Source organism: Mustela putorius, unplaced genomic scaffold, assembly GCF_011764305.1.
Source record: "Mustela putorius furo isolate JIRA1106 unplaced genomic scaffold, ASM1176430v1.1 tig00003983_pilon_pilon_pilon, whole genome shotgun sequence".
Lineage (NCBI taxonomy): Eukaryota > Metazoa > Chordata > Mammalia > Carnivora > Mustelidae > Mustela > Mustela putorius.
The window spans coordinates 6,470,369-6,497,666 of NW_025422123.1; the positions used below are offsets into that span (position 1 = coordinate 6,470,369).

Consider the following 27,298-nt stretch of genomic DNA (forward strand, 5'->3'; position numbering starts at 1 on the left):
GTTGTTGGATTTTCTCACAAGTTCTCAGATCTTTATCTGAATGGCAGGGGGCATGGCTATCCATCCTGGACACAGAGAAGAAGCATGGGTGTCCATACTGTATAGAGAAGCTGAAAAATAAAAGCCAGTTGTCTAATTCTAGATTCCACGCAACTTGGTAGCAGTTCTGAGAGTCCTTAAGAGTTTTCCTTCATATTGAGTTTGGACAATTCCTCAGGCAGGCCACTTTTACATTTTATTAAGAAAGCTGGATCTATACAGACAGTTATTTGGGTAATTAATTAATCTTTCTTTTCATTAAGTCCTTTATGCTCCTGGTTGTTATTGCTTATTCTGTACATAACCATTTATATGTTTTAATCTTTAATTTGTTTTTTTGTTGTTGTTGTTTTTTCAAAAGCAGATGTCACATGTCCTCACATAGTTCCCTCTGGCCAGGCACCGTGCTTTATGCTTCTACGTCTTTGCAGCTTCTAGCCTAGTGCTGTGATGTGCTTAATAATACTCAGGGATTGACAATTAAGTCCCAGATAGAACTGAATCACCAATTTTCAGCTGAAGCAGGGCCAAGGATTAGAATAAAAGGAGAAATCTTTACATGTCCTCTCCCTAGCCTCAAAAAAGCCAAGACCAACTGTTCTCTTGGAACTCTCAGGAGTCCACAGATTTGTAAGCAAATGAGCTATATTACAAGACATACCCAAAGGTTAGGTTCTTAAGGTCATAAGACAAGTTAGCCTCCCTTTGCCCCCCAAAAAACAAGTAATCAAACAAAATTTTTCTCAGTAATGACAGCTACAAAATCTCAACTCAATCTATCTTGCCCATTTATAAGATTTTAGGATGTTCACTAACAATTGTATGTTTGAGTATTTTTAGTAGAGCTATTATACAGATGTTGAAATGCTAAATTCAGAAAATGGGAAACAGAAGGCTTTGTTGACAATTCCGGCATTGGAAAGAAAGAATAGGGGACTCAAAAATAAAAACAACTGGGAAGTACCTGAAAGAAGTATGAAGTTATTAAAATAAATTAAACTATTCACATTTAACTTCCACAGAGAGATGTGGGGAATTCCAGCTAGTGGGGATCCTGAAGAAAAGGGATGGGGGAGAGAGAACAGGGGCTTGCAGGATATGCCTTAATATTGGATAAAACATCTACAAGTGGCTGGCAAAGTCACCTGGGGGAAAAGCCTTCACCAACAACATTCAAGAGAAAAGCATTTGCTTTTCCCTCTGGCATGATGCTCATGCACTCAGATATGGGCCTGTGCATATACAGATGGCTTTTTTATTTGTCTGTCTCTGTTTTTCAGAATTTCTGTTAAGTACACGTCCCTTATATACTTATACACATAAGTGTATACATAGTGTAAAATTACATACATACATTTACAAAGACTTTATTCTAATTTATAATGTTACTTTAAATACAAATAAAAACTTTAGGCATCAGTTCTCTTTATGATTCAGGCTGCTACTTTATCTTTAATTTTCCAAATTATCTGGAAAGTTTCAACAAATTGTTCTCACTTTTGGAGTATGTAGAGCACTGTTATGGTTAAGGAAGTGGACAGGAAGATGCAAAGCAAGCAAGTCCAATTTGGAAGCATTTTATGAACATTCCATTCTGGTAATTTATAGGTTTTGTTTTATTTAGCCATTTAGATATACAGTCTTAGATCAACTGTCTAAGAAAAGCAGCACTCTGAAGTGACTGATTAATAATACACAATATTATAGCCCAAATATACAAAAAATAATATGAATATTAACTATAAAACTAAAGTTAAAATTCCAGAAGCAGATGTAATTTAGATCTCAGGACCAAGTATGTGGGTTGTGCAATAATTTGCAATATGCCAAGAGAGAACATTTGCTTTTAATTCAGCTGTGAAATTTAGTGTAAAAGTAGAGTTAACAAAGAAGGACATTTTTTTCTGCTGTTCATTAATTAGGTGAAATGACCTTATTTTGCCACTTGGAGCTGTAAAATAGACAGGAGACATTTGTTCTTTTAAAAGTAAACTTTAATTTTCCACAGAAATTTTAGGAAATAGAGTCAAGTAAAAAGAACTAGAAAGCAAAAGCAAAAACCTGGTAATTCAAATAACATTTTTGTGGTGTTTCCTTCTGGGACTCCTTTGTGTATGAATGTGTGACTGCATATAGATTCTAAAGAGAGATACTAAAATGTGGTTTGCTTCTTCATTTCTAAGTAAAGAAGCCTGACAAAATATAAGTAGATTCTTCAGCACCAGTAAAAATTATATCAAAGAATCATAGGGAAATAATAATAATAATAATAATAATAATAATAATTGTGTTCAATGCATAACACGGGTTTATTTATCAACCCTCAGAACAGCACTGTGGTTAGATACCATTATTCCTCTGTTACAACAGATTAATACCTGGGACACACAGAGATGATATAATTTGCCCAAGGTCACACACCTAAAATTAGAAAATTGAGGTGGAGTGAACATTTTAAGTAACGCATCTCAGCAGGCTAGAAGACAGGTCACAATTAGAATTCGAGTCTCTTGACTCAGTTCCTTCCAATAAATTTTCTCTGCCTGATCTCGGTAACTCTGGACAAAGTTCAAAAAATAGTTGTGGGCCAAATTCTGAATATTGCAAATAATTCCTCATCATTCACACTGATAAATCCTTCAAAGACCTAGCAGACCGTGGATCCCAAACCAGTGAAGTTGAATATGAATGTCAGGAAGTGCTTTCTATCCACAGAGACTAGTTCTGAGGGGCCCTGCTCACACACAACATGTAGGGGCTGCTCTGAGTGGGGCCCTGGAGAGGTAAAAAGCCAGGGAAGGGGTGGGTGTCAGTTGGCACTGCGTGGCTCAATCAGTTGAGTGTGATTTTGGCTCAGGTCATGATCTCTGGGTCATGGGAACAAGCACCGCATTGGGCTCTTTGCTCAGCCTGGAGTCTCCAGAGATCTGCTCATGCTCTCTCTAAATAAATAAATAAATACATAAAATCTTAAAAAAAAAAAAAAAAAAGCCAGAGATGGAACTCAGACCCCCCACAGAGTGTTGACCAGTTCATTCACCACATTATCTTCATGGGCCTGGTACTGTTTTAGGTGACAGGGACATAATGGCAAACAACACAGACGAAGACCAAGGTCTCACAAAGTAGGCAGAGAGGCAGAGACAGACAATGGACAATGAAACATTAAAAATCCTGTTGCTGCTACGAAGAAAAATAACTCCATATACAGGGGATAAAGAGTAATGGGAAGGTGTGTTTTAGATAAGGTGGCCTGGGAAGGAAGTCTTCCTGATACTGTGACACTTGAGTAATGAAGTGAGGGAGGAGCATTTCAGGAGCATTTCCTGATGAGGAGGCCAGGGGGAGAGAGGATGGAGGTGGGAACAGGTCCCAGCAGTTGCCAGGGGCCAGACCACAGGCAGCCCCAGCAGGTCCTGGGACTAGATTTTGGAGAATCAGAGATAATCCATATCGCTGTCAACAGGATAATTTCATCCATAATGACAAGAAATTAGGCACAAACTTTCTTGAGACTTTTCATTTTCTGATGGGCAATCTGGTGCAGGAAAAAGTTCAGTCATGTTTCAAACAATTTTCAAGAGATTGTTCAGACTCCTGCCTGGGCTTCTCTCTTTCTCTCCCCCATTGTTTCTCTCTCCCCACAACCTTCTCTCTCTCTCTTCCATCCTTGGGGAGCATGGTTTCCTGAAATCCATTCCTCCCTGCCTCCACAGTGAAGACTCTTCCACAGACCAATCAGGATAGCTCGTCATGTCATAGGACTTACACAGCATAAGTTATGATTTTGAAGCATATTTTTAATAACAGCTTGACAAATAAAACCACTCTGGAGGCCAGTGACAATAAACTGAATATAAAAAGGATAAAGTATCCAGAGTTAAGTACTGACAAGAGATTCTCCCCCAAAAGACTGGTTTGGTATCTAATTCTCACTAGAACTATATTAACTCCAATATTGTGGAGATTTATTTATTTTTTTGTCTGCTTCATCTCATTTCTCTAATAGTCTGAGGGTACAGTACAAGACTTACAATCATGGTGATGGTATATCTCAAATTCTATGGGATGGTCTTGATTTTAATCATTTTGTCCCATACCTTGGGGAACAAGTTATCAAATTTTAGGTTCAGGAGAGCCACTATATCTGGAGTTGAAATCTATTTTATGGTTTTAATCCAGTTCAAACAAATTGAGGAACTGAACCCAATTAAACTTTTATTAGACTAGTCGAATAAAAAAAAATCTTAACTTCAAGTTAACTGTGGTGGAAATGACTTCTCCTGAAGTCACCTTGAAATGCTTACTGCAAGAGGCTGAAAGCACTGATGGGTTTTCTGTGTGTCACTTCCTCTATAAAGTCTTTCTTCTGTTCCCCTGCCCCTTACAAAAACTCCCCTCCCCATCTTGGACCCAAGCGTCTCTGACAGCAGCTCAGCATCACCAGGAAGCATGTACGTCTGGTCATCTGCCCCTGGCTCTGAGGTCCTAACAGGTCCCATGACATGGGATCGTTGGTACCCAGTGAGGGTTTCTTCACTAGAAAGAATGAATGAAAGTATAAATTACTTCAAAGTGAGATTTATTTGATGGGAAAATGAAGATTTAGAACTCTTCCTTCACGTATATTCATTTATATGTCCAAGTAGAAGTCTGGGCATCAAGGAAGCTTTTATTAGTACAGATCCATTCTTTTGAAACAAATTCTGTGTCTGTGCTTCTGATAATACAATGTGCTTGATTTTAAACTATATTTAGTCTTAAATTATTTAACTTGACAAAGAATAAACAAAAAAATCCCATCAGATAACAATCTCCAAATGAGCCCCAACACAGAGTATAGATAGCCCCAAGGATGGAAAGTGAAGGCCTACTCTCTATCTGAGGGTCAACTCCAGCACAGCTGCCAGCTTAACCAACTGTTTCAGTCTGGAAGGATGGCATTATTTCCCAACAGGAGCAATAAGCCCAGCAAGAGCAATCTGGGAACTCCTGAGGAGTAGGAGTGACCCTGTCACTGCAGGAACCACTTCCCATTTGGTAAACTGCACACCAAACTAAGGCCTCATCTGCTCAGGGTGATACATGCTTGCATGGATGGATTTCAGTAGCTCCATCTCTCAAATTGTGCAATTAAGTGTTCATGAACGGGTCAAATACCTCTCAAGCTTTTTCCTGCATAATGTAGCTTATGTGTATTCTTTGCTGTATTAATATTCACTGCATATTCTTTGATTATGTGCCACAAAATGATACAAATTAAGGTGCTGTGTATCTTCACTGTAAGCAGACATAGCCTCAAATGACTTTCAGTGTGGTGGAGGACAACAGATAGCAACCAAACAACACCCCAGGTACATGATTCTAACCAGAGATAAGTATTCTGACAGAAATGTACAGAAAAGGTGAAAACCTGTCATGATTTAGTTGGGGCTGCAGATCAACCAAGGAGGGAGAATTTAAACCGAGATTTGGAGGAGGAGTAGAACAAACCAATCAAGATGTATGTGTGTGTGTCCCATGTACACACAGGTCATCCCAATCAGAAGGCAGAGGCAATTCCAAGTGCAAAGGCCCCAGGGTAAGAGACGGAATGAAATATTTAAGGAACCAAAAGGCTAGTGCCGTTGAAGCTCGGGGACAAGGGGGAGATGTATGTGAAGTGTGACTGAAAACACAGAAGAGGGTCAGATGAGGCAGACACTTACAGATCATAGAAAGAAATCTCGTCTCTTCCCAAGAACGGTGGGAAGTCAGAATTCACTGAAGAGTCTTAGAAAGAGTCAAATGATAAGAACTTGACTTAAAAAAAAAAAAAGAGAGAGAGAATATTCTGGCTGCACAAAAAAAAAAAAAGAATTAGAAGCAAAGTAGGGAGCAAAGTAGATTCAGGAAATCCTATTATGGCAGCATTTTAGTAGTGAAAAGATGGTGGCTGAGTGGGTGTGAAGTTGTCTGATTTAAGACACGCTTTGAAGAATCAAAAGGACTTACCAATGGGTTGGATTTTCCAGGGATGGGGGTGAGAAGAAAAGTACGGTCACAGGTAATTTCCACGTTTCTGGCTGGGGAAATTATAGGGCTGGCTGTGACAATGACTAATGGGGATACAGCGGCAGAGATCAGGTCTGGAGAAAGATCAGAGTTCAGTTGGGGGCAGGTGGAGTTCAGAGTGTGCTGGCAGGTAGGCAATGCAATTGATAAGTGTGGCATTCAGAGGAGAAAAAATGTGGGCTAGAAAAATAAATCAGAGTCACCAGGGTTGTGTGGCTGTTGATGAGATCACCTAGGAAAAAATATAAAGTAGAGAGAGAAGGGGAGGCCCTGCAATAGTACCTTAAGGAATGCCAACACGAAAGGAGGAGAATGTGCCAGGGAAGCCAAAGAGCATCAGGGGAGGGGAAGGTCCCAAGAAGACAGTGTGTCAGTGAGAGGGTTGTTAATAATGGTGAATGCTGCCAACAGGTCAAGAGAGATGAGGATTGAAATTGACCCATTACATTTGTCCACATGTAGGTCATCAGTAACTGTAAGAGTTATGGCTCTTCAGCGGGAGGCAGTAAAAGCCAGATCGGAGGGTGTTGAGGATGACGGAAGGGAATGGACACTGTGAGTGAAAGCAACTTCTTGGTGTAGTTGAGCTTCAAGAAGAAAAGGAGACACACACACACACACACACACACACACACACATATACATATACATATACATATACACATATACATATATACATATAAGAAAAACTTGAAGATTAAAAAGAAGGCTAAAGGATGTTCCTGAGATGGCAGAAGGGACTGGGACTGAGAGCACGTTTGGTGAGGGGAGCTCTAAGCAGGAGAGGGGACACATGACTGCAACAGGAAGGAAGGAGGGGTGGGGAAATACTCAGATTGGTAGCAGAGCAGGAGACTGAGGAAGTCCTCCTCAATTTGGGCATGCAGTAATTAATGGTAAAAAGATATGTCTCTGTGAAACGAGGGGCTTATAGTCAAAGATAAGTTTCTATTATTAAACTAACTACAGCACAGTTTTACCTAAGGAAAATTCCTCACTGTATGGTTTTGTTTTACTTGGCTTTGCTGTATTTAGTGATTGGTTTTAAAATTTTATATTACCTTTTATCATACAGATTTTTCAAGTTGTCTTTAAAGGTCAGGTTAGTTGAGGTTAAATTTACAGGTAGTAAAATTTTTAATTCACCTTTTCTAGATGTGTAGACTATGCATTTTGACAAGTGTGTATAGTTATGTAACCACCACTAAAATCAAGATATAGAATATTTCTATCACCCTAAACAATTCCCTCTTGCTCCTCTGTAATCAGTTCCTACTGGCCCCCACCAGCAACCTTGGAAACCACTAATATGATTTCTCTTATTATACTTTTGCCTTTTACAGAATGTCCCATAAATAGAATCATATGGTATGTAGCCTTCTGTATCTGGCTTCTGTTACTTAGCATAATGCTTTTGAGATTCATCCAAGTTGCTGAATGCATCAATAGTTTACTCCATTTTTACTGCTGGGTGTGATTCAACTATATGGCTGTACAGCCATTTGCTTAACCACTCACTGATTTAGGATGGTTCCAGTTCTGGGAGATTTTGAGGAAAGTTGCTGTAAATATTCATGTAGAAGTCTTTGAGTGGGCATATGCTTTCATTTCTCATAGAAAAATTCCTAGTAATGGGATTGCTGAAGTTTATGGTAAGTATAATATTTAATGTTATCAGAAATTGCAAAACTGTTTTTCCAAAGCGGGGACTCCCACTTGTAACATCCCCACCAGCAAAGTAAGAAAGTTTCAGGGTCTCATCCTTACCAGCGTTGACTATGGCTAGTTTTAAAAAGCTATTCTAAAAATTGTATAGTATCATTACACTAAGGTTTTAATTTGATTTCCCTAATGACTAATTATGTTGACCTTACATCCTTTTTTGCCATTTATCTTTGATATACGTCTGCTCAAATATTTTGTACATATTATTGTTTGTTTTTTTATTATTGAATTGTGATCATTTTTTTTTTAAATTTTATTTTTTAATTTTTTTATAATTTTTTATTTTTTATAAACATATATTTTTATCCCCAGGGGTACAGGTCTGTGAATCACCAGGTTTACACACTTCACAGCACACACCAAATCACATACCCTCCCCAATGTCCATAATCCCACCCCCTTCTCCCAAACCCCCTCCCCCCGGCAACCCTCAGTTTGTTTTGTGAGATTAAGAGTCACTTATGGTTTGTCTCCCTCCCAATCCCATCTTGTTTCATTTATTCTTCTTCTACCCACTTAAGCCTTCATGTTGCATCACCACTTCCTCATATCAGGGAGATCATATGATAGTTGTCTTTCTCTGCTTGACTTATTTCGCTAAGCATGATACGCTCTAGTTCCATCCATGTTGTTGCAAATGGCAAGATTTCATTTCTTTTGATGGCTGCATAGTATTCCATTGTGTATATATACCACATCTTCTTGATCCATTCATCTGTTGATGGACATCTAGGTTCTTTCCATAGTTTGGCTATTGTGGACATTGCTGCTATAAACATTCGGGTGCATGTGTCCCTTTGGATCACTACATTTGTATCTTTAGGGTAAATACCCAATAATGCAATTGCTGGGTCATAGGGCAGTTCTATTTTCAACATTTTGAGGAACCTCCATGCTGTTTTCCAGAGTGGCTGCACCAGCTTGCATTCCCACCAACAGTGTAGGAGGGTTCCCCTTTCTCCGCATCCTCGCCAGCATCTGTCATTTCCTGACTTGTTGATTTTAGCCATTCTGACTGGTGTGAGGTGATATCTCATTGTGGTTTTGATTTGTATTTCCCTGATGCCGAGTGATATGGAGCACTTTTTCATGTGTCTGTTGGCCATCTGGATGTCTTCTTTGCAGAAATGTCTGTTCATGTCTTCTGCCCATTTCTTTTTTTTTTTTTTTTTGAGATTAAAGATTATTTATTACCTTAATTGCTAAAATTAAATGACGCACTTAATAAAAACTATGTTAAAAATAGTAAAATACAGAATCTAAATTAATATGGGGAGAATTATAAAATTATACTTTTTATTACCCCCAGAAAAGAAAGACAGCTTGTATTTTTTGAAGAAGCACTGTATTTGGGATTTAACCAACTCTGCATCTGTGAGACTTCAAAAATGGACCTAGTCTAGATTAATTAGGACAACCTTAACCATACAAGGCAATCAGTACTGTGTTCTTATCATGCCCAGGATAATCACCCACATCCTAGGCAACCAGAAGAATTAATTAAAAAAATATGAGAACAGATAAAAAGAAGGATTTTCATTCTTTCTTGACTAGTAAGAAATATCACTAGTAACATCATATATAATAGAGAAGATACCAGATAATCAATGTCAGGGATGATCATTGATTTCCTTCTCATGCATGGCACAGAAATACAGTTGTTTCAGTTTGATTAAATCCATTACTGTTTTTATTACCATGTGTATAATAGTAATGGGAATAGCATACAATGATTATGTAGTTTATCTCATTTTTTACTGACCAGAATAGAGAATAAAATTGAATATTCAGCAAACTATAAAGATTAAGACTTTTGGCTTTTTTGTCATTGTAATATTTGACTCCATTCACATTTTTTCATTTGGTTTCTTTCATTTTTTGATGTTAACTTTGCAGTTTTCAAGGTTCCATTTCTACTTAAAAGCGCTTAGTGCCTTCAAATTGCCAGTTCTAAAATTCTTTTTTTTTGTTGTTCTAAAATTCTTTTTTTTTTTTAAGTTTTTAATTTTTATTTTTTATAAACATATATTTTTATCCCCAGGGGTACAGGTCTGTGAATCACCAGGTTTACACACTTCACAGCACACACCAAATAACATACCCTCCCCAATGTCCATAATCCCACCCCCTTCTCCCAAACCCCCTCCCCCCGGCAACCCTCAGTTTGTTTTGTGAGATTAAGAGTCACTTATGGTTTGTCTCCCTCCCAATCCCATCTTGTTTCATTTATTCTTCTTCTACCCACTTAAGCCTTCATGTTGCATCACCACTTCCTCATATCAGGGAGATCATATGATAGTTGTCTTTCTCTGCTTGACTTATTTCGCTAAGCATGATACGCTCTAGTTCCATCCATGTTGTTGCAAATGGCAAGATTTCATTTCTTTTGATGGCTGCATAGTATTCCATTGTGTATATATACCATATCTTCTTGATCCATTCATCTGTTGATGGACATCTAGGTTCTTTCCATAGTTTGGCTATTGTGGACATTGCTGCTATAAACATTCGGGTGCATGTGTCCCTTTGGATCACTACATTTGTATCTTTAGGGTAAATACCCAATAGTGCAATTGCTGGGTCATAGGGCAGTTCTATTTTCAACATTTTGAGGAACCTCCATGCTGTTTTCCAGAGTGGCTGCACCAGCTTGCATTCCCACCAACAGTGTAGGAGGTTTCCCCTTTCTCCGCATCCTCGCCAGCATCTGTCATTTCCTGACTTGTTGATTTTAGCCATTCTGACTGGTGTGAGGTGATATCTTATTGTGGTTTTGATTTGTATTTCCCTGATGCCGAGTGATATGGAGCACTTTTTCATGTGTCTGTTCGCCATCTGGATGTCTTCTTTGCAGAAATGTCTGTTCATGTCTTCTGCCCATTTCTTGATTGGATTATTTGTTCTTTGGGTGTTGAGTTTGCTAAGTTCTTTATAGATTCTGGACACTAGTCCTTTATCTGATATGTCGTTTGCAAATATCTTCTCCCATTCTGTCAGTTGTCTTTTGATTTTGTTAACTGTTTCCTTTGCTGTGCAAAAGCTTTTGATCTTGATGAAATCCCAGTAGTTCATTTTTTTGCCCTTGCTTCCCTTGCCTTTTGCGTTGTTCCTAGGAAGATGTTGCTGCGGCAGAGGTCGAAGAGGTTGCTGCCCGTGTTCTCCTCAAGGATTTTGATGGATTCCTTTCGTACATTGAGGTCCTTCATCCATTTTGAGTCTATTTTTGTGTGTGGTGTAAGGAAATGGTCCAATTTCATTTTTCTGCATGTGGCTGTCCAATTTTCCCAGCACCATTTATTGAAAAGGCTGTCTTTTTTCCATTGGACATTCTTTCCTGCTTTGTCGAAGATTAGTTGACCATAGAGTTGAGGGTCTATTTCTGGGCTCTCTATTCTGTTCCATTGATCTATGTGTCTGTTTTTGTGCCAGTACCATGCTGTCTTGATGATGACAGCTTTGTAATAGAGCTTGAAGTCCGGAATTGTGATGCCACCAACGTTGGCTTTCTTTTTCAATATCCCTTTGGCTATTCGAGGTCTTTTCTGGTTCCATATAAATTTTAGAATTATTTGTTCCATTTCTTTGAAAAAGATGGATGGTACTTTGATAGGAATTGCATTAAATGTGTAGATTGCTTTAGGTAGCATAGACATTTTCACAATATTTATTCTTCCAATCCAGGAGCATGGAACATTTTTCCATTTCTTTGTGTCTTCCTCAATTTCTTTCATGAGTACTTTATAGTTTTCTGAGTATAGATTCTGTGTCTCTTTGGTTAGGTTTATTCCTAGGTATCTTATGGTTTTGGATGCAATTGTAAATGGGATTGACTCCTTAATATCTCTTTCTTCTGTCTTGCTGTTGGTGTAGAGAAATGCAACTGATTTCTGTGCATTGATTTTATATCCTGACACTTTACTGAATTCCTGTATAAGTTCTAGCAGTTTTGGAGTGGAGTCTTTTGGGTTTTCCACATATAGTATCATATCATCTGCGAAGAGTGATAATTTGACTTCTTCTTTGCCGATTTGGATGCCTTTAATTTCCTTTTGTTGTCTGATTGCTGACGCTAGGACCTCTAGTACGATGTTGAATAGCAGTGGTGATAATGGACATCCCTGCCGTGTTCCTGACCTTAGCGGAAAAGCTTTCAGTTTTTCTCCATTGAGAATGATATTTGCGGTGGGTTTTTCATAGATGGCTTTGATGATATTGAGGTATGTGCCCTCTATCCCTACACTTTGAAGAGTTTTGATCAGGAAGGGATGCTGTACTTTGTCAAATGCTTTTTCAGCATCTATTGAGAGTATCATATGGTTCTTGTTCTTTCTTTTATTGAGTGTTGTATCACATTGACTGATTTGCAGATGTTGAACCAACCTTGCAGCCCTGGAATAAATCCCACTTGGTCGTGGTGAATAATCTTTTTAATGTACTGTTGAATCCTATTGGCTAGTATTTTGTTGAGTATTTTCGCATCTGTGTTCATCAAGGATATCGGTCTATAGCTCTCTTTTTTGGTGGGATCCTTGTCTGGTTTTGGGATCAAGGTGATGCTGGCCTCATAAAATGAGTTTAGAAGTTTTCCTTCCATTTCTATTTTTTGGAACAGTTTCAGGAGAATAGGAATTAGTTCTTCTTTAAATGTTTGGTAGAATTCCCCTGGGAAGCCGTCTGGCCCTGGGCTTTTGTTTGTTTGGAGATTTTTAATGACTGTTTCAATCTCCTTACTGGTTATGGGTCTGTTCAGGCTTTCTATTTCTTCCTGGTTCAGTTGTGGTAGTTTATATGTTTCTAGGAATGCATCCATTTCTTCCAGATTGTCAAATTTATTGCCGTAGAGTTGCTTATAGTATGTTCTTATAATAGTTTGTGTTTCTTTGGTGTTAGTTGTGATCTCTCCTCTTTCATTCATGATTTTATTTATTTGGGTCCTTTCTCTTTTCTTTTTGATAAGTCGGGCCAGGGGTTTATCAATTTTATTAATTCTTTCAAAGAACCAGCTCCTAGTTTCATTGATTTGTTCTATTGTTTTTTTTGGTTTCTATTTCATTGATTTCTGCTCTGATCTTTATGATTTCTCTTCTCCTGCTGGGCTTAGGGTTTCTTTCTTGTTCTTTCTCCAGCTCCTTTAGGTGTAGGGTTAGGTTGTATACCTGAGACCTTTCTTGTTTCTTGAGAAAGGCTTGTACCGCTATATATTTTCCTCTCAGGACTGCCTTTGTTGTGTCCCACAGATTTTGAACCGTTGTATTTTCATTATCATTTGTTTCCATGATTTTTTTCAATTCTTCTTTAATTTCCCAGTTGACCCATTCATTCTTTAGAAGGATACTGTTTAGTCTCCATGTATTTGGGTTCTTTCCAAACTTCCTTTTGTGGTTGAGTTCTAGCTTTAGAGTATTGTGGTCTGAAAATATGCAGGGAATGATCCCAATCTTTTGATACCGGTTGAGTCCTGATTTAGGACCGAGGATGTGATCTATTCTGGAGAATGTTCCATGTGCACTAGAGAAGAATGTGTATTCTGTTGCTTTGGGATGAAATATTCTGAATATATCTGTGATGTCCATCTGGTCCAGTGTGTCATTTAAGGCCTTTATTTCCTTGCTGATCTTTTGCTTGGATGACCTGTCCATTTCAGTGAGGGGAGTGTTAAAGTCCCCTACTATTATTGTATTATTGTTGATGTGTTTCTTTGATTTTGTTATTAATTGGTTTATATAGTTGGCTGCTCCCACATTGGGGCCATAGATATTTAAAATTGTTAAATCTTCTTGTTGGACAGACCCTTTGAGTATGATATAGTGTCCTTCCTCATCTCTTATTATAGTCTTTGGCTTAAAATCTAATTGATCTGATATAAGGATTGCCACTCCTGCTTTCTTCTGATGTCCATTAGCATGGTAAATTCTTTTCCACCCCCTCACTTTAAATCTGGAGGTGTCTTCGGGCTTAAAATGTGTTTCTTGGAGGCAACATATAGATGGGGTTTATTTTTGTATCCATTCTGATACCCTGTGTCTTTTGACAGGGGCATTTAGCCCATTCACATTCAGGGTAACTATTGAGAGATATGAATTTAGTGCCATTGTATTGCCTGTAAGGTGACTGTTACTGTATATGGTCTCTGTTCCTTTCTGATCTACCACTTGTAGGCTCTCTCTTTGCCTAGAGGACCCCTTTCAATATTTCCTGTAGAGCTGGTTTGGTATTTGCAAATTCTTTCAGTTGTTGTTTGTCCTGGAAGCTTTTAATCTCTCCTTCAATTTTCAATGATAGCCTAGCTGGATATAGTATTCTTGGCTGCATGTTTTTCTCGTTTAGTGCTCTGAAAATATCATGCCAGCTCTTTCTGGCCTGCCAGGTCTCTGTGGATAAGTCAGCTGCCAATCTAATATTTTTACCATTGTATGTTACAGACTTCTTTTCCCGGGCTGCTTTCAGGATTTTCTCTTTGTCATTGAGACTTGTAAATTTTACTATTAGGTGATGGGGTGTGGGCCTATTCTTATTGATTTTGAGGGGCATTCTCTGAACCTCCTGAATTTTGATGCTCGTTCCCTTTGCCATATTGGGGAAATTCTCCCCAATAATTCTCTCCAGTATACCTTCTGCTCCCCTCTCACTTTCTTCTTCTTCTGGAATCCCAATTATTCTAATGTTGTTTCGTCTTATGGTGTCACTTATCTCTCGAATTCTCCCCTCGTGGTCCAGTAGCTGTTTGTCCCTCTTTTGCTCAGCTTCTTTATTCTCTGTCATTTGGTCTTCTATATCACTAATTCTTTCTTCTGCCTCATTTATCCTAGCAGTTAGAGCCTCCATTTTTGATTGCACCTCATTAATAGCTTTTTTGATTTCACCTTGGTTAGATTTTAGTTCTTTTTCTCCAGAAAGGGCTTTTATATCTCTCGAGAGGGTTTCTCTAATATCTTCCATGCCTTTTTCGAGCCCGGCTAGAACCTTGAGAATTGTCATTCTGAACTCTAGATCTGACATATTACCGATGTCTGTATTGATTAGGTCCCTAGCCTTCGGTACTGCCTCTTGTTCTTTTTTTTGTGTTGAATTTTTACGTCTTGTCATTTTGTCCAGATAAGAGTAAATGAAGGGGCAAGTAAAATACTAAAAGGGTGGCAACAACCCCAGGAAAATATGCTTTCAGAAAGTGGTTGTTTTTCTGTTTCCAGAATTGCTGTTCTTCTTCTCTTCGATCTGCCGATGGATTTTCAGGTGTTTGCAATCTTTAGATAAGCTATCTAGCTGATCTCCGGCTAGCTGAAGCAGTCTCAGCTTGCTACTTCTCCGCCATCTTGACTCTTCCCCGAATTGTGATCATTTTTAAACTATATTTTGGATACAGGTCCTTTGTCAGACATCTGTTCTGAAAATGTTTTCTGCCAGTCTGTGTTTTTAAAATTTTTTAAAGTGGGTTTCAAAGAGTAGTTTTTTTTAGATTTTGATGGAGTCCAATTTATCTTTTTTTTTCTTTTATGGTTTGTGCTTCCTATGTCCTATACAGTTTTTGCCCAACTCAAGGTCACAAAGGTTTTCTATCTTTTCTTTTAGAGGTTTTATATTTTACATTGTATATTGAGAGCTATGATTCATTTCAAATGTTTGTATATAGTGTAAATTATGGATTGTTTTTCTTCTACAAAGTCATTTTATCTATTCTAGGTCCTTTGCAATTCTGTGAATTTTAGAAGCAACTTGCCAATTTCCATACACAAACAAAAAGCGTGCTGGAATTTGGGTTGGGATTACATTAAATCTCCAGATCAATTTTGGAAGAACTGACATTATAGCATTAAATAGCCCAATCCATGTACCTAGTATATTTTTGCCTTTACTTAAGCATTTTTTAATTTCTTCATCAATGTTTTATCATTTTCAGCATATGAATCCTGTACATATTTTGTTAGATTTACCACTAAGTATTTTGGGTTTTGATGATATTATAAATGATGCTGGATTTATTTAAATTTCCAGTTGTTCATTATTAGTATATAGAAATATAATTGAGTTTGTATATTTACCTTGTATCTTACAATCTTGCTAACCTCATCTATTAGTTCCAGTTGCCTTTTTATTTTCTGGATTTTTTTTTTTTGAGTTTTCTACATAGACAAACATATTGTCTGTGAATAAAGATATTTCTATTATTTCCTTTCTAATCCTTTATGTGTTTTATTTATTTGTTGCTGTATTGCACTGACTAGATCTCTTAGTATAATGTTGAAGAGGTGAGAAAAGACATCCTTGCCTCATTTCCCATTTTAGGGGGAAAGAATTCTTTCTTTTACTGTCAATTGCTAAATTAGCTCTATTGTTTTTTGTAAATATACTTTTTAGGTGGATGAGTGGATGTCAAAGTTTGTACAATGCTTGCCTGCATCTACTGAGATGATCAAATATTTGTTGTTAGTTGTTGTTGTTAGTTTGTTGACATGGTGAATTTCATTGATTGATTTTTGAATGTTAAACCAGTCTTGCATTCCTGAAATAATCCCCACTTGGTTATGATTTATTAATTTTTTTATGTTTGGTATACTCAAGTTGCAAATATTTTTTTAACATTTTTACTCATAGGGGGTGTTGGTTTCTGGTTTTCTTTTTTCGTGAATGTATTTGTCTACTTAAGATATTAGGGCAACAGTGGCCTATAAAATGAGTTGGGAATTGTTCCCTCCTCTGTTTCCTAAAAAAAGTTTGTGTAGAATTGGTATTATTTATTCCCTAAATGTTTGGCAGGATTTACAGTGATGCTATCTGGGCCTGCAGTTTTCTTTGTTGGTAGGCTTTTATTACAAATTCATTTTCTTAGGTAGATATAGGACTATTAAGTTCCTCTATTTCTCCTTAGTAGTCTGCACCTTCAAAATCCGTCAGATTTATGTTAGTAAATATATTGTTATATGTTGTTCATAATATTCCCTTTTTATCCTTTTAATGTCTCATCTTCCTATACTGTTTATTATTAACACTATGAGTCATAAAGGAGAATTTTTTCCCATTGGAAAATAACCAAGAATGGAATATCTAATTATATGTACATCGACATAAAGGAGGGAATGGATATGATGTGGCCAAGTACAAAGGTAAATTCAGTTGGCAAGCTGCCTACAGTAAATTTGAATGTAGCGAGACATGGTCTTGTTGATCCTGATTACTGCACATTTCAAATCAGATCAGGGAATTTCTAAGCTGGCTTATGGACTTGACTTCAGCATTAAATCAACTCAGTATGAGTCATTCCAAAATTTAAGTCTTTAGCCTCAACCTTCTTGTAAAGTTCCAGAACTTTAAAAGTTCTGTATATTGTATATTCCTTCATCATGTCAGGAACTGAACATTTCTTATCCTTAACCAGCTTTTAAAAAAAAAATTTATTTATTTGATAGAGAGAGAGAAAGCATGAGCAGGAAGGAACAGTAGAAGGAGAGGGAGAAGCAGACTCTGCTGAGCAGGGAGCCTGATGTGGGGCTCGATCCCAGGACACTGGGATCATGACCTGAGCCAAAGGCAGACGCTTAACCAAGTGAACCACCCAGGTGCCACTTCAACAAGCTTATTTTTCTAACCTTTGATAATTCACCCAAAGTCTTGACCTTTTACTATTCTTCCTTCTTTATCTTTTATATTGGTAGTCATCACTGCTATTGATTTTTCCTCAATAAAGTATCTCACATTTGTCTCGTCCTCTGTATTCACTGTCATTACTGGAGCCTTTTAATCCTCATCACTCTATACCTAATGGTAATATCATCCTGGTTTCTCACTTCTGCTCATTTTATTTGTTGCTATCACATCTACTTGTTGCTATAAGCAGCCATTAAAAAAAAATCTTTATCCTATAAATTGCAACTCCTGTTTTATTTTTCTTTTTGCACTTTCTACTCTCTGAAATGCTCTGTATTTTAGTTATTTATCTTGTATATGATCTCTCTCCCCACCAGAATGTAAGCTCCATGAGTGCAAGGACTTTGTTTTGTTCATTTCTATATCTCTGGCACTTAGAACAGTGCCTAGAACAAAGGAAGAGCACAATAAACATTATTATATAAATGAATGAATTGCAGTACTCCCAAGCACAATGTTTCCTAGTCCCCATTAAATAAAGCAGTAGCTCCTCTACACATGGTGTTCATAACTCATCATGAGATTACTGCTTAAGTGTCTAACCCTATTCTTCAATTCTACCAGGAGAACCCTTGGCTCCTGCCAGGCCAGTTTCATCCAGATCCTCATTAGGCAGTGCCTCTTACACGCAAGCCTCCATTCTGGATTCTTGCCACTGTCCCCTGCCCCCCAACACATGCACACACGTGCACACGCACATGCATGCACTCACAGACACTATGCTCTTTCCCTCTCAGCACCTTCCTTTATGTGGTCTCTCCTCTTTCTCTTAGTGAGGTACCTTCTTCCTCTTGACGTCCTTTAAGGCTTATTTAGCTTCCTCAGTGGTGATACTTGTAATGACTTCCCCATTTCTGAATTCCTACCTGATTGAGCTTTTCATTATCATAGATAATGAATAAATAACATATTAAACCATGTGTAATAAGTTGATATGACATTTAAAAACATGGAGCTGAAAGAGGCCCAGATAGCATTTAGTCCACTTCTCTTACTTTATATACAAGGAAACCCAAATCTAGAGAGTCATTAAAAACCTAATACAAGTAGAATTAGAACTATAATTAAGGTTTTACAGTTCTTAGTGCCCATTTATTCTTTTCACTAATATGCTATCTTATTCCCTGTTTTATATGTGCATGTGTGTGTGTAACTGTGTGCATTTGTTTATATACACTATGTCCCTGATAAAACTGTCACTGCTTAGAATTTTTTTACATGCCCTATATTCCTGAAAAGCCAAAAGTACCTATTAAAATGATTAGCATCGAGTAGGTGCTCAATAAATTCAGGATGAAGGACTGACTTGCAAAAAATAACTAAGAGAAACAAGCCAGGGGAAGACCAATACTATATAAAGTCACGTATGTGTGAAAAATAAAAAGCTGGACCCAGAGAAATGGAGACTAGACTGGTGTTTGCCAGGAACTGGGAGGAAGAGAAAACGGGGGAGATGTTGGTCGAAAAGGCAAAAACTTCAAGTTATATGATGAGTAAGTTCTGGAATCTAGTATATAGCATGGTGACTATAGTTAACAATACTATACTGTGTACTTGAAAGTTGCTAAGAGAGTAGATCTTTAGGTGCTTAACACACAGACACACACACAAACACACATGAGGTGATAGATGTGTAACTAACCATATTGTGGTAATCATTTCACAATATATACATATATTAATTCATCACACTGTACACCTTAAACTTACACAATGTTATATGTCAATTATGTCTCAATAAGGCTGACAGGAAAACAGAAAAAAAAAACAACAAAAGGATCCAGAAGTTTACTTTGGGCAGAGTTGAGCCCATAAGATCCAGTTCAATTCCATCTCAAAGGTAAAATGTTGCTATGCAGAAAATATTCTACTATTTAGACTTGGGCCAGGATATAATACTTCCATCTTAACCAGAGATCTACAGGCTTATTATTATTTTTTTAAACCAGAGAAAAAAAGAGGTATGTGTTTAGAGAATCAATCAGAATCAAATCTTCACCCAAGAAGCTCTGTATAAACATTAACTTGGCTATCCAGCCTTCATCCAGCTGTCTCTTCTCAAATTTACACAGGCCAAAAAAAAAAAAAGATGTAAACTAAAAATATCAGAATAACTGGAGGCTGACATCTGTAAGCCTCTTCAGTTGAAGCATCCGAGTCAATGCAACAAATATTTACATTAAGAGCCAGAATGTTAGGAAACAGTTCAAAAAATCTGATAGGGCTAGATATTCACAGACATCTCCAAAGTGTTCAGTGCACATAACATAGAATATAGAATAGGTTATGTATTAAATATCTGCTTTCTAATATCCTTCATAGAATCTCTGATAGGAATGTCATGCGATCAGCATAAAGCCTGGGAACAGCAGGACAGCAGGACAGAGAGAGTAGACCAAAGCCACTACATTTCTGCCATTCTGTCCTGCCAAGTCATGGGACTCTTCTCTCCAACAGCACTATCCACCTCCTACCCTCACCATCCATGGAGTCCAGGCACAATGAGAGGCTAGATCGAATTCATACTCCTGAATTAATGTCCAGCGTCCCCAGAAGACAAAGAAGCACAGACTAATGATATTAAATAGCAGTGCCACATGTCAGGCAAATTTTAATTTCTCTCTTTGATTTTATGATGATACAGAACTCTAAAGTCTGATGAATTTTAAGTTGTGCCAATATTCAATCCAGTGGATTCTGGCAAAACATAACTGTAACAACAATAGAATGAAAACCATAACAAAACCCCACATTATCTGAAAAATCTTTACTATCAGTATGAACAAGCACCCAAGGTGGAGCACCAGATGGTTGTGAACCCCTGTGCTTTGCTTTGGCAGAGTAGGTATAACCTTTTGCCACATTTGTTCTCTCTCGCTGCTCATCAAAAGTCATTAATAAGATGTAATGCTATATGGTATACTTAGCTTGTCAGCAGAGAAGTCATTTCACTGGGAACGGCGGAAGCACACAAACTAATTTTACATGAGGATCCTGAACTCAAAATTAATCCGTACTATCTTCCCAAACTCGTGTTTTATTTATCTGTTCTCATAACACTTACATTTTGCATTGTGATTACTTGTGCTGTGTCTGTCAGTGCCAGTAAATTGTGAACCCTTTGAGAGCCAGCTCTAGGTTTTGTTCATCTTGTGTTCATCTCTCAAGGCCTAGGGTGGAGTTTTATAAACACTAGATGAATAATAAATGTTGAATGAATGAATGAACCAACTGCCCAGAAAAACTAAAGACAACACTACACACTGTATATAGAGAATCTGTTCAATTGACATGTGTATATGTATTGCTACCTGTGGATCAAAGGAAACCAACTACATCCAAGAGTCTGTCAATATTTTAAAACAGTTGTCCCATTTTTATTTCTCTCCAGTCTACCCTCCCAAACTTCTGTGACTGGCAAATTTGATTGTTGTCAATAATTTTTAAACAACAACATCTGTGTATGTGGGAAGTGGCAAGTCAGTAAAAGAGACAATGTAAATATAATACAATATTAAGTATTGTAAAGAAATAACATCTGCTCATTGTTTTTTATACTTTGTAGCATTTTTCTTTTTGTGAAAATGTAGTCTGTTGTAATCTCTTCTAGAAAGGGACTGGGGTGGTTAACTTTCTCAAAGCTGGTATGTCTGAAAAAGGCATTGTTTCGCATTTGCATTTGAATGCTAATTTGGGTAGATACAGAAATCTCCATTCAAAGTCCTGTTTTGTTTTTTGGCACCAGAGGTCCAGAGGTTCCTGTCTCCCAGAGAGGCTGATGAGAAGTTTGCTCTAAATCAGATTCTTCATTGTAAATGATATTTTTCTTCTTTGATAACTTTTAGGATTCTTTCCTATACTTTGAGGTCTTAAAATTTTTCTACATTATTATACAGCTTAGTACATGGTAACCTTTTCATTATTAAGTCTTTTTTTTTTTTCTTAGTTCTAAGAAATTCTTAAGAGAATATTTATTTAACCATTGGCTCCTCTGTGTTACCTCTATTTCTCCTTTAAAAAACGTCTCTTTGTTAGATGTTGGTAAAGCTAGAGCTATTCTTCAAGATTCTTTTCTTTTCAACTTTCTCTTTACCCTTTCATCTTATATTATGGAAGAATTCCTTAGCCTTGCTAAGTAGTCCTAGCTGACTAATTTGTCCCTCTGTTTTTTCATGCTGCCCCTGAGCCATCCTTTAAGTTCTTAATGGTAACAATTACATTTCTTCATTTTTCAGATTTCCTCTTGAGTCTGTTTTATAAAAATAAAGATCCTGTTGTTTCATGGATGTAATGCCTTCTTTTACATCTCCAAAGGTATTAATCACTCTTCCTATCATGTTTGGTTCTGAAGCCCTCCAAGCTTAGACTAGACTCCTTGTTCTGGTCTTTCTCCAAGTCAGCAGTCCTTCTATTTCTGGTTGTTTCCGACTGTGAGCTCATCTTTTCTAGACTCTCTGCGAAGGCAGCTGGTCCTGGAGGAGGGGCTAAGCAGCGGTGGGTGCTTGTGCTCCTTGCCACTTTCAGTGGGAACGGGGGACAGGCAGAGCTGAGGACAACTGCTCACTTCAGAGCTTTTTAGGCCCCCAAATTATTCTGGATATCATCAGCTACCTGGAGCCTTTCCCTGTTTCTCCATCCTAAACTCTGACGTAAACACTGGATGGAGAAGGGAAGAAGGAACGTACAGGGATCCACAGGACAAATTGCTCCCACCACTAGGGCTGTACCAAACTCAAGTGTACCAGGCTATTGCCACACTTCTCCCACTCCAGGGTGCCAGCACGCAGAGTGATGTAGGTTTTCCATGGTGGCTCTGGGTCGGCCCCACCCTTCAATCTGCTAGGAATTCCTTGAAGCCCCTAGTCCCTTGAGAGATTTATGTATAATTCCTCGGTATAGCTAGAGATTCAGATGTCTCTTTGTATCAGTTCTAAAATTCTTCAGATTTGGCACAGTGGAGGGACCGGACATCTTGAAACTAGCACATGCATAATCTTAACCTTACCTGGAGCCTCCTGCACAACAGATAGGATATATTGGAATTGGAGAAAACTCTGGTATTTATTTGACATGTTGGCCATTTTCCTTTTTGCTCTTGGATCCAACTTCTATTTTTCCCCTCTTTGACCCTGCATCACAGGAAACTACCTTCCCTGACTCTCCTAACACCTGGTTTCTGGGCCAGTTCAGCCAATAGGCTGACGGGTGGATGATGGGAAGTGATATGAGAGAGCAGCTCAGGCTCCCTGCCAGGATGACGCCTCTGATAACACGTGTCGCTCTTCCCTGGCCCCAGCACTCATCATGAGCTCGCTCCACTGGTCGGCTCTAGTCTTAGACCTTACTGACATAAGCTTCTACCATCCTCTCCCCAGTCCCAGGAGTATAGGGCTCACTGCTGTTCCTGATCTCTGGGGTGCTGTGTTATTTCCTATAATACCACCTCCTTACAACATCTCCTATGTTTAAGTTTTGCTGAGAGGCCTAGGATGCTTTTGTTTTCCTGGCTGAACCCTGACTTGAAGCTCACAGTTCTGAGGAGACATCTTCAAAGATGATAATTGATAATTCCTTTCTTTGAGGGGAAGGGAGCATCAGAGTGAAGGAATACTCAACCTGGAGAAGTTTCTCCATATCTAAGCTATCCCAAGTTATTTCAAGGAGTGACAGGGAATTCTTCAAAATGTGACTTTGGGCAAGTAGTTTACTTGAATTGCATATATGCGATAAAGCGAATTTGCAAGGAAAGTCTTAGGAGCCTCTCCTGTTATTAAACACAGTGTTCTAGAATTACAAAATGGTATCCTAGAGGAGTGAAATCTTTGATTATAGCAGAAACCTTGCTTAGAGCTCCTCAAGCTTTAGGCCTACCTCTGGCCTAAAGGGGCACAGCCATGAAATAGTTTAAAGAAAACACTTTCATCATCTCTACTATTTACCATTTTCTCTGTTAGGAGAGGATTAGGTGAAATGATACCAAACCCTTAGAAAAAATCTTGTGTAGCTCTATTTCTCATTTGGAAATTGAGAATATCACTGGCTTTTAGGCCCAGCCCATTATTATCACTCCATAAATGCTTTGTGAGTTGCACAGAAACAAGAAAACCCAGCAGCGTGGCTCATGATCAGAGAAAAAACGAGAGCCACACCATGCCCCCAATATGCCACATGGCTGCAGATATGAAAGGCCCTGAATCCCTGCTTTCATTCCCATTTCCAGTGTTTGAACTTGAATATATGGGCCATCTATTTATTAAAGGAGAGAGCTACATTGGCATGGGATAAATTGGTGTTTGCAGCAAGATGCTTTTTAATACAAAGGATGTTTCTTGAATTCCTTTTAGATCTGAGATCCACAGCTTAGGAGTGTTTGGTGTGTATGTTTTAAAATTGCATGACTATTATACAAGCCCTTCTCTTCAGTTGGCATGAGAAGGCTATTCCCATCCTTTATGGGCTCCGTTCTTTACTCCCTCAAAGCTGAGGCGGCAAAAACACTGCCAGCCTTTGCCAGCTTTTCGTGGAAAGCTGCCACTCTTAACTGGCGCCTACATGCAATTTCAGACTCTCCCAGGAGACCTTAATGCTTTGAGGTGAATTCGTAACACTGGGGCCAACAAAGAAGTTAACACAAACTTTCACACTTAAAGACCCAAAAACAAGTCTGCAGGCTTACTGAAGGAGCTCCGCGTCTGTGAGCGCCTCTGTCCTCTGCTCCCCAGTGACCACAGCCAGTTCATCCTTCAGTTCCTGGATTTCTTTTTGTAGGCGTATAATCATCTACAAATGGCAAGGCGGGAGAATAAATGTCAACTCCTCATTAAAGGGAACTTGGTGACAGAGAACATAACATCTTTGAAAATTACGAGCAATTTAGAGGATGCGAAAACGTACAGAGAATGATACAAAAGCCACCCCGTACCTACCACCAGCCTTCGTTAATTCTTAATGTTTTGTCAAAATCATTCTAGAATTCATTTTAACAAATAAGGCAGTGCTTATGTAACTGGAGCCCCTCATTCCTATTTCTTTTCTGTCTCTTGAGGTGATCACTGTACTGCATTTCATCGGGAGCATTTCCCTGCATGTTTTCATATGTTTACTCCATCTTTATGGATTAAACTATAAATAATATACGGTATCATTCTGCATGCTTTAAACTCTATGTAAATGTTACCATGCTGCGTGGAATGGTAACTTGCTTTTTTCTTCCTCACATTAGGTTTTTGGGATTATGTATCCTGCTTCATGTGGCTCTAGTTCATTAATTTGCATGGAAATATACTACTTCAGTGAAGGAATATATCACAATTTATCCATGTCTCCTGTCGATGGACATTTAGGATTCCTTCCTCTTGCTATTACAAACAGTGTTGCTGTTAACACTATAAATCTCTGGGCACATATGTGAGTTTCTCTATAGGAGGTGCTTAGAAATAAAATTGTGTGGTTGTAGAGTATGTGCATCTTCTCTTTAGTATATATTGTTAAACTGCTCTTCAGAGCCATTTTATAAACCTACATTCTGCATAAGCAATGTGTACAAGTTCCTGTTTCCCCACATTTACTTCACTATGTATGTAGTATTTTTTTTTTTTTTATAATTTTTTATTTTTTATAAACATATATTTTTATCCCCAGGGGTACAGGTCTGTGAATCACCAGGTTTACACACTTCACAGCACTCACCAAATCACATACCCTCCCCAATGTCCATAATCCCACCCCCTTCTCCCAAACCCCCTCCCCCCGGCAACCCTCAGTTTGTTGTGAGATTAAGAGTCACTTATGGTTTGTCTCCCTCCCAATCCCATCTTGTTTCATTTATTCTTCTTCTACCCACTTAAGCCTCCATGTTGTATCACCACTTCCTCATATCAGGGAGATCATATGATAGTTGTCTTTCTCTGCTTGACTTATTTCGCTAAGCATGATACGCTCTAGTTCCATCCACGTTGTTGCAAATGGCAAGATTTCATTTCTTTTGATGGCTGCATAGTATTCCATTGTGTATATATACCACATCTTCTTGATCCATTCATCTGTTGATGGACATCTAGGTTCTTTCCATAGTTTGGCTATTGTGGACATTGCTGCTATAAACATTCGGGTGCATGTGCCCCTTTGGATCACTACATTTGTATCTTTAGGGTAAATACCCAATAGTGCAATTGCTGGGTCATAGGGAAGTTCTATTTTCAACATTTTGAGGAACCTCCATGCTGTTTTCCAGAGTGGCTGCACCAGCTTGCATTCCCACCAACAGTGTAGGAGGGTTCCCCTTTCTCCGCATCCTCGCCAGCATCTGTCATTTCCTGACTTGTTGATTTTAGTGTCTGAGTGTCGCAGAGCTTGTGGGTATTGGAACGGCAAATAAAATCTTTTTTAAAAAAGAGTCATTTGGTAAGACTTATCAAATTAATAACATTGAATCATCTCATCCACAAACATAATATGATTTCCACTGATTTCTTTCAATAAAGATTTACCATGTTCTCTATAAAAATATGTTTAATCAGATTTTTCCCTAGATTGTTAGTTTTTGTTGCTTTTTTTTCATTTTATTTCTATTCAATATTCCAAAATTCATTGTTTATGCACCACACCCAGTGCTCCAGGCAATAGATGCCCTCAGTTTGTTTCTCAGACTCCACAGTCTCTCATAGTTTGTTTCACCCCCAATTTCTCCCAACTCACTTTTCCTCTCCATCTTCCCATATCCTCCATGTTATTCCTTATGCTCTACAAGTAAGTGAAACCATATGATAATTGACTCTCTCTGCTTGACATATTTCACTCAGCATAATCTCTTCCAGTCACATCCATATTGATATAAGTTGGATATTCATCCTTTCTGATGAAGACATAATACTCCATTGTATATATGGGCCATATCTTCTTTATCCATTCGTCCATTGAAGGGCATCTTGGTTCTTTCCATAGTTTGGTGACCGTGGCCATTGGGGTACAGATGGCCCTTCTTTTCACTACATCTGTATGTTTGGGGTAAATACCCAGGTGGGCAATGGCAGGGTCATAGGGAAGTTCTATTTTTAATTTCTTGAGAAACCTCCACACTGTTTTCCAAAGAGGCTGCACCAACTTGCACTCCCACCAACAGTGTAAGAGGGTTCCCCTTTCTCCACATCCCCTCCAGCACATGTTGTTTCCTGTCTTGTTAATTTTGGCCATTCTAACTGGTGTAAGGTGATATCTCAATGTGGTTTTGATTTGAATCTCCCTGAGGGCTAGTGATGATGAACATTTTTTCATGTGTCTGATAGCCATTTGTATGTCTTCATTGGAGAAGTGTCTGTTCATATCTTCTGCCCATTTTTTTGATATGCTTGTCTGTTTTGTGTGTGTTGAGTTTGAGGAGTTCTTTATAGATCCTGGATATCAACCTTTTGTCTGTACTGTCATTTGCAAATATCTTCTCCCATTCCATGGGTTGCCTCTTTGTTTTTTTGACTGTTTCCTTTGCTGTGCAGAAGCTTTTGATTTTGATGAAGTCCCAAAAGTTTATTTTCACTTTTGTTTCCTTTACCTTTGGAGACATATCTTGAAAGAAGTTGCTGTGGCTGATATCGAAGAGATTATTGCCTATGTTCTCCTCTAGGATTCTGATGGATTCCTGTCTCACATTGAGGTCTTTTATCCATTTTGAGTTTATCTTTGTGTACGGTGTAAGAGAATGGCTGAGTTTCATTCTTCTATATATAGCTGCCCAGTTTTCCCAGCACCATTTATTGAAGAGACTGTCTTTTTTTCCACTGTATTTTTCCTGTTTTGTCGAAGATTAATTGACCATAGAGTTGAGGGTCCATATCTGGGCTCT

The 27,298-nt window shown here is 38.2% G+C and overlaps 1 protein-coding gene across 3 annotated transcripts in view; it reads right to left on the reverse strand.

Annotated features, from left to right (window-relative positions):
* KIF6 (kinesin family member 6) overlaps positions 1–27,298 on the reverse strand; it is a 454,418-nt gene that overhangs the window by 256,763 nt on the left and 170,357 nt on the right. For all 3 annotated transcript variants that reach the window (XM_013062608.2, XM_013062612.2, XM_013062603.2), the window contains one exon: positions 24,137–24,240. In XM_013062608.2, coding sequence (XP_012918062.1) covers positions 24,137–24,240 — 104 coding nt within the window. The remainder of the gene's footprint in view (positions 1–24,136; positions 24,241–27,298) is intronic.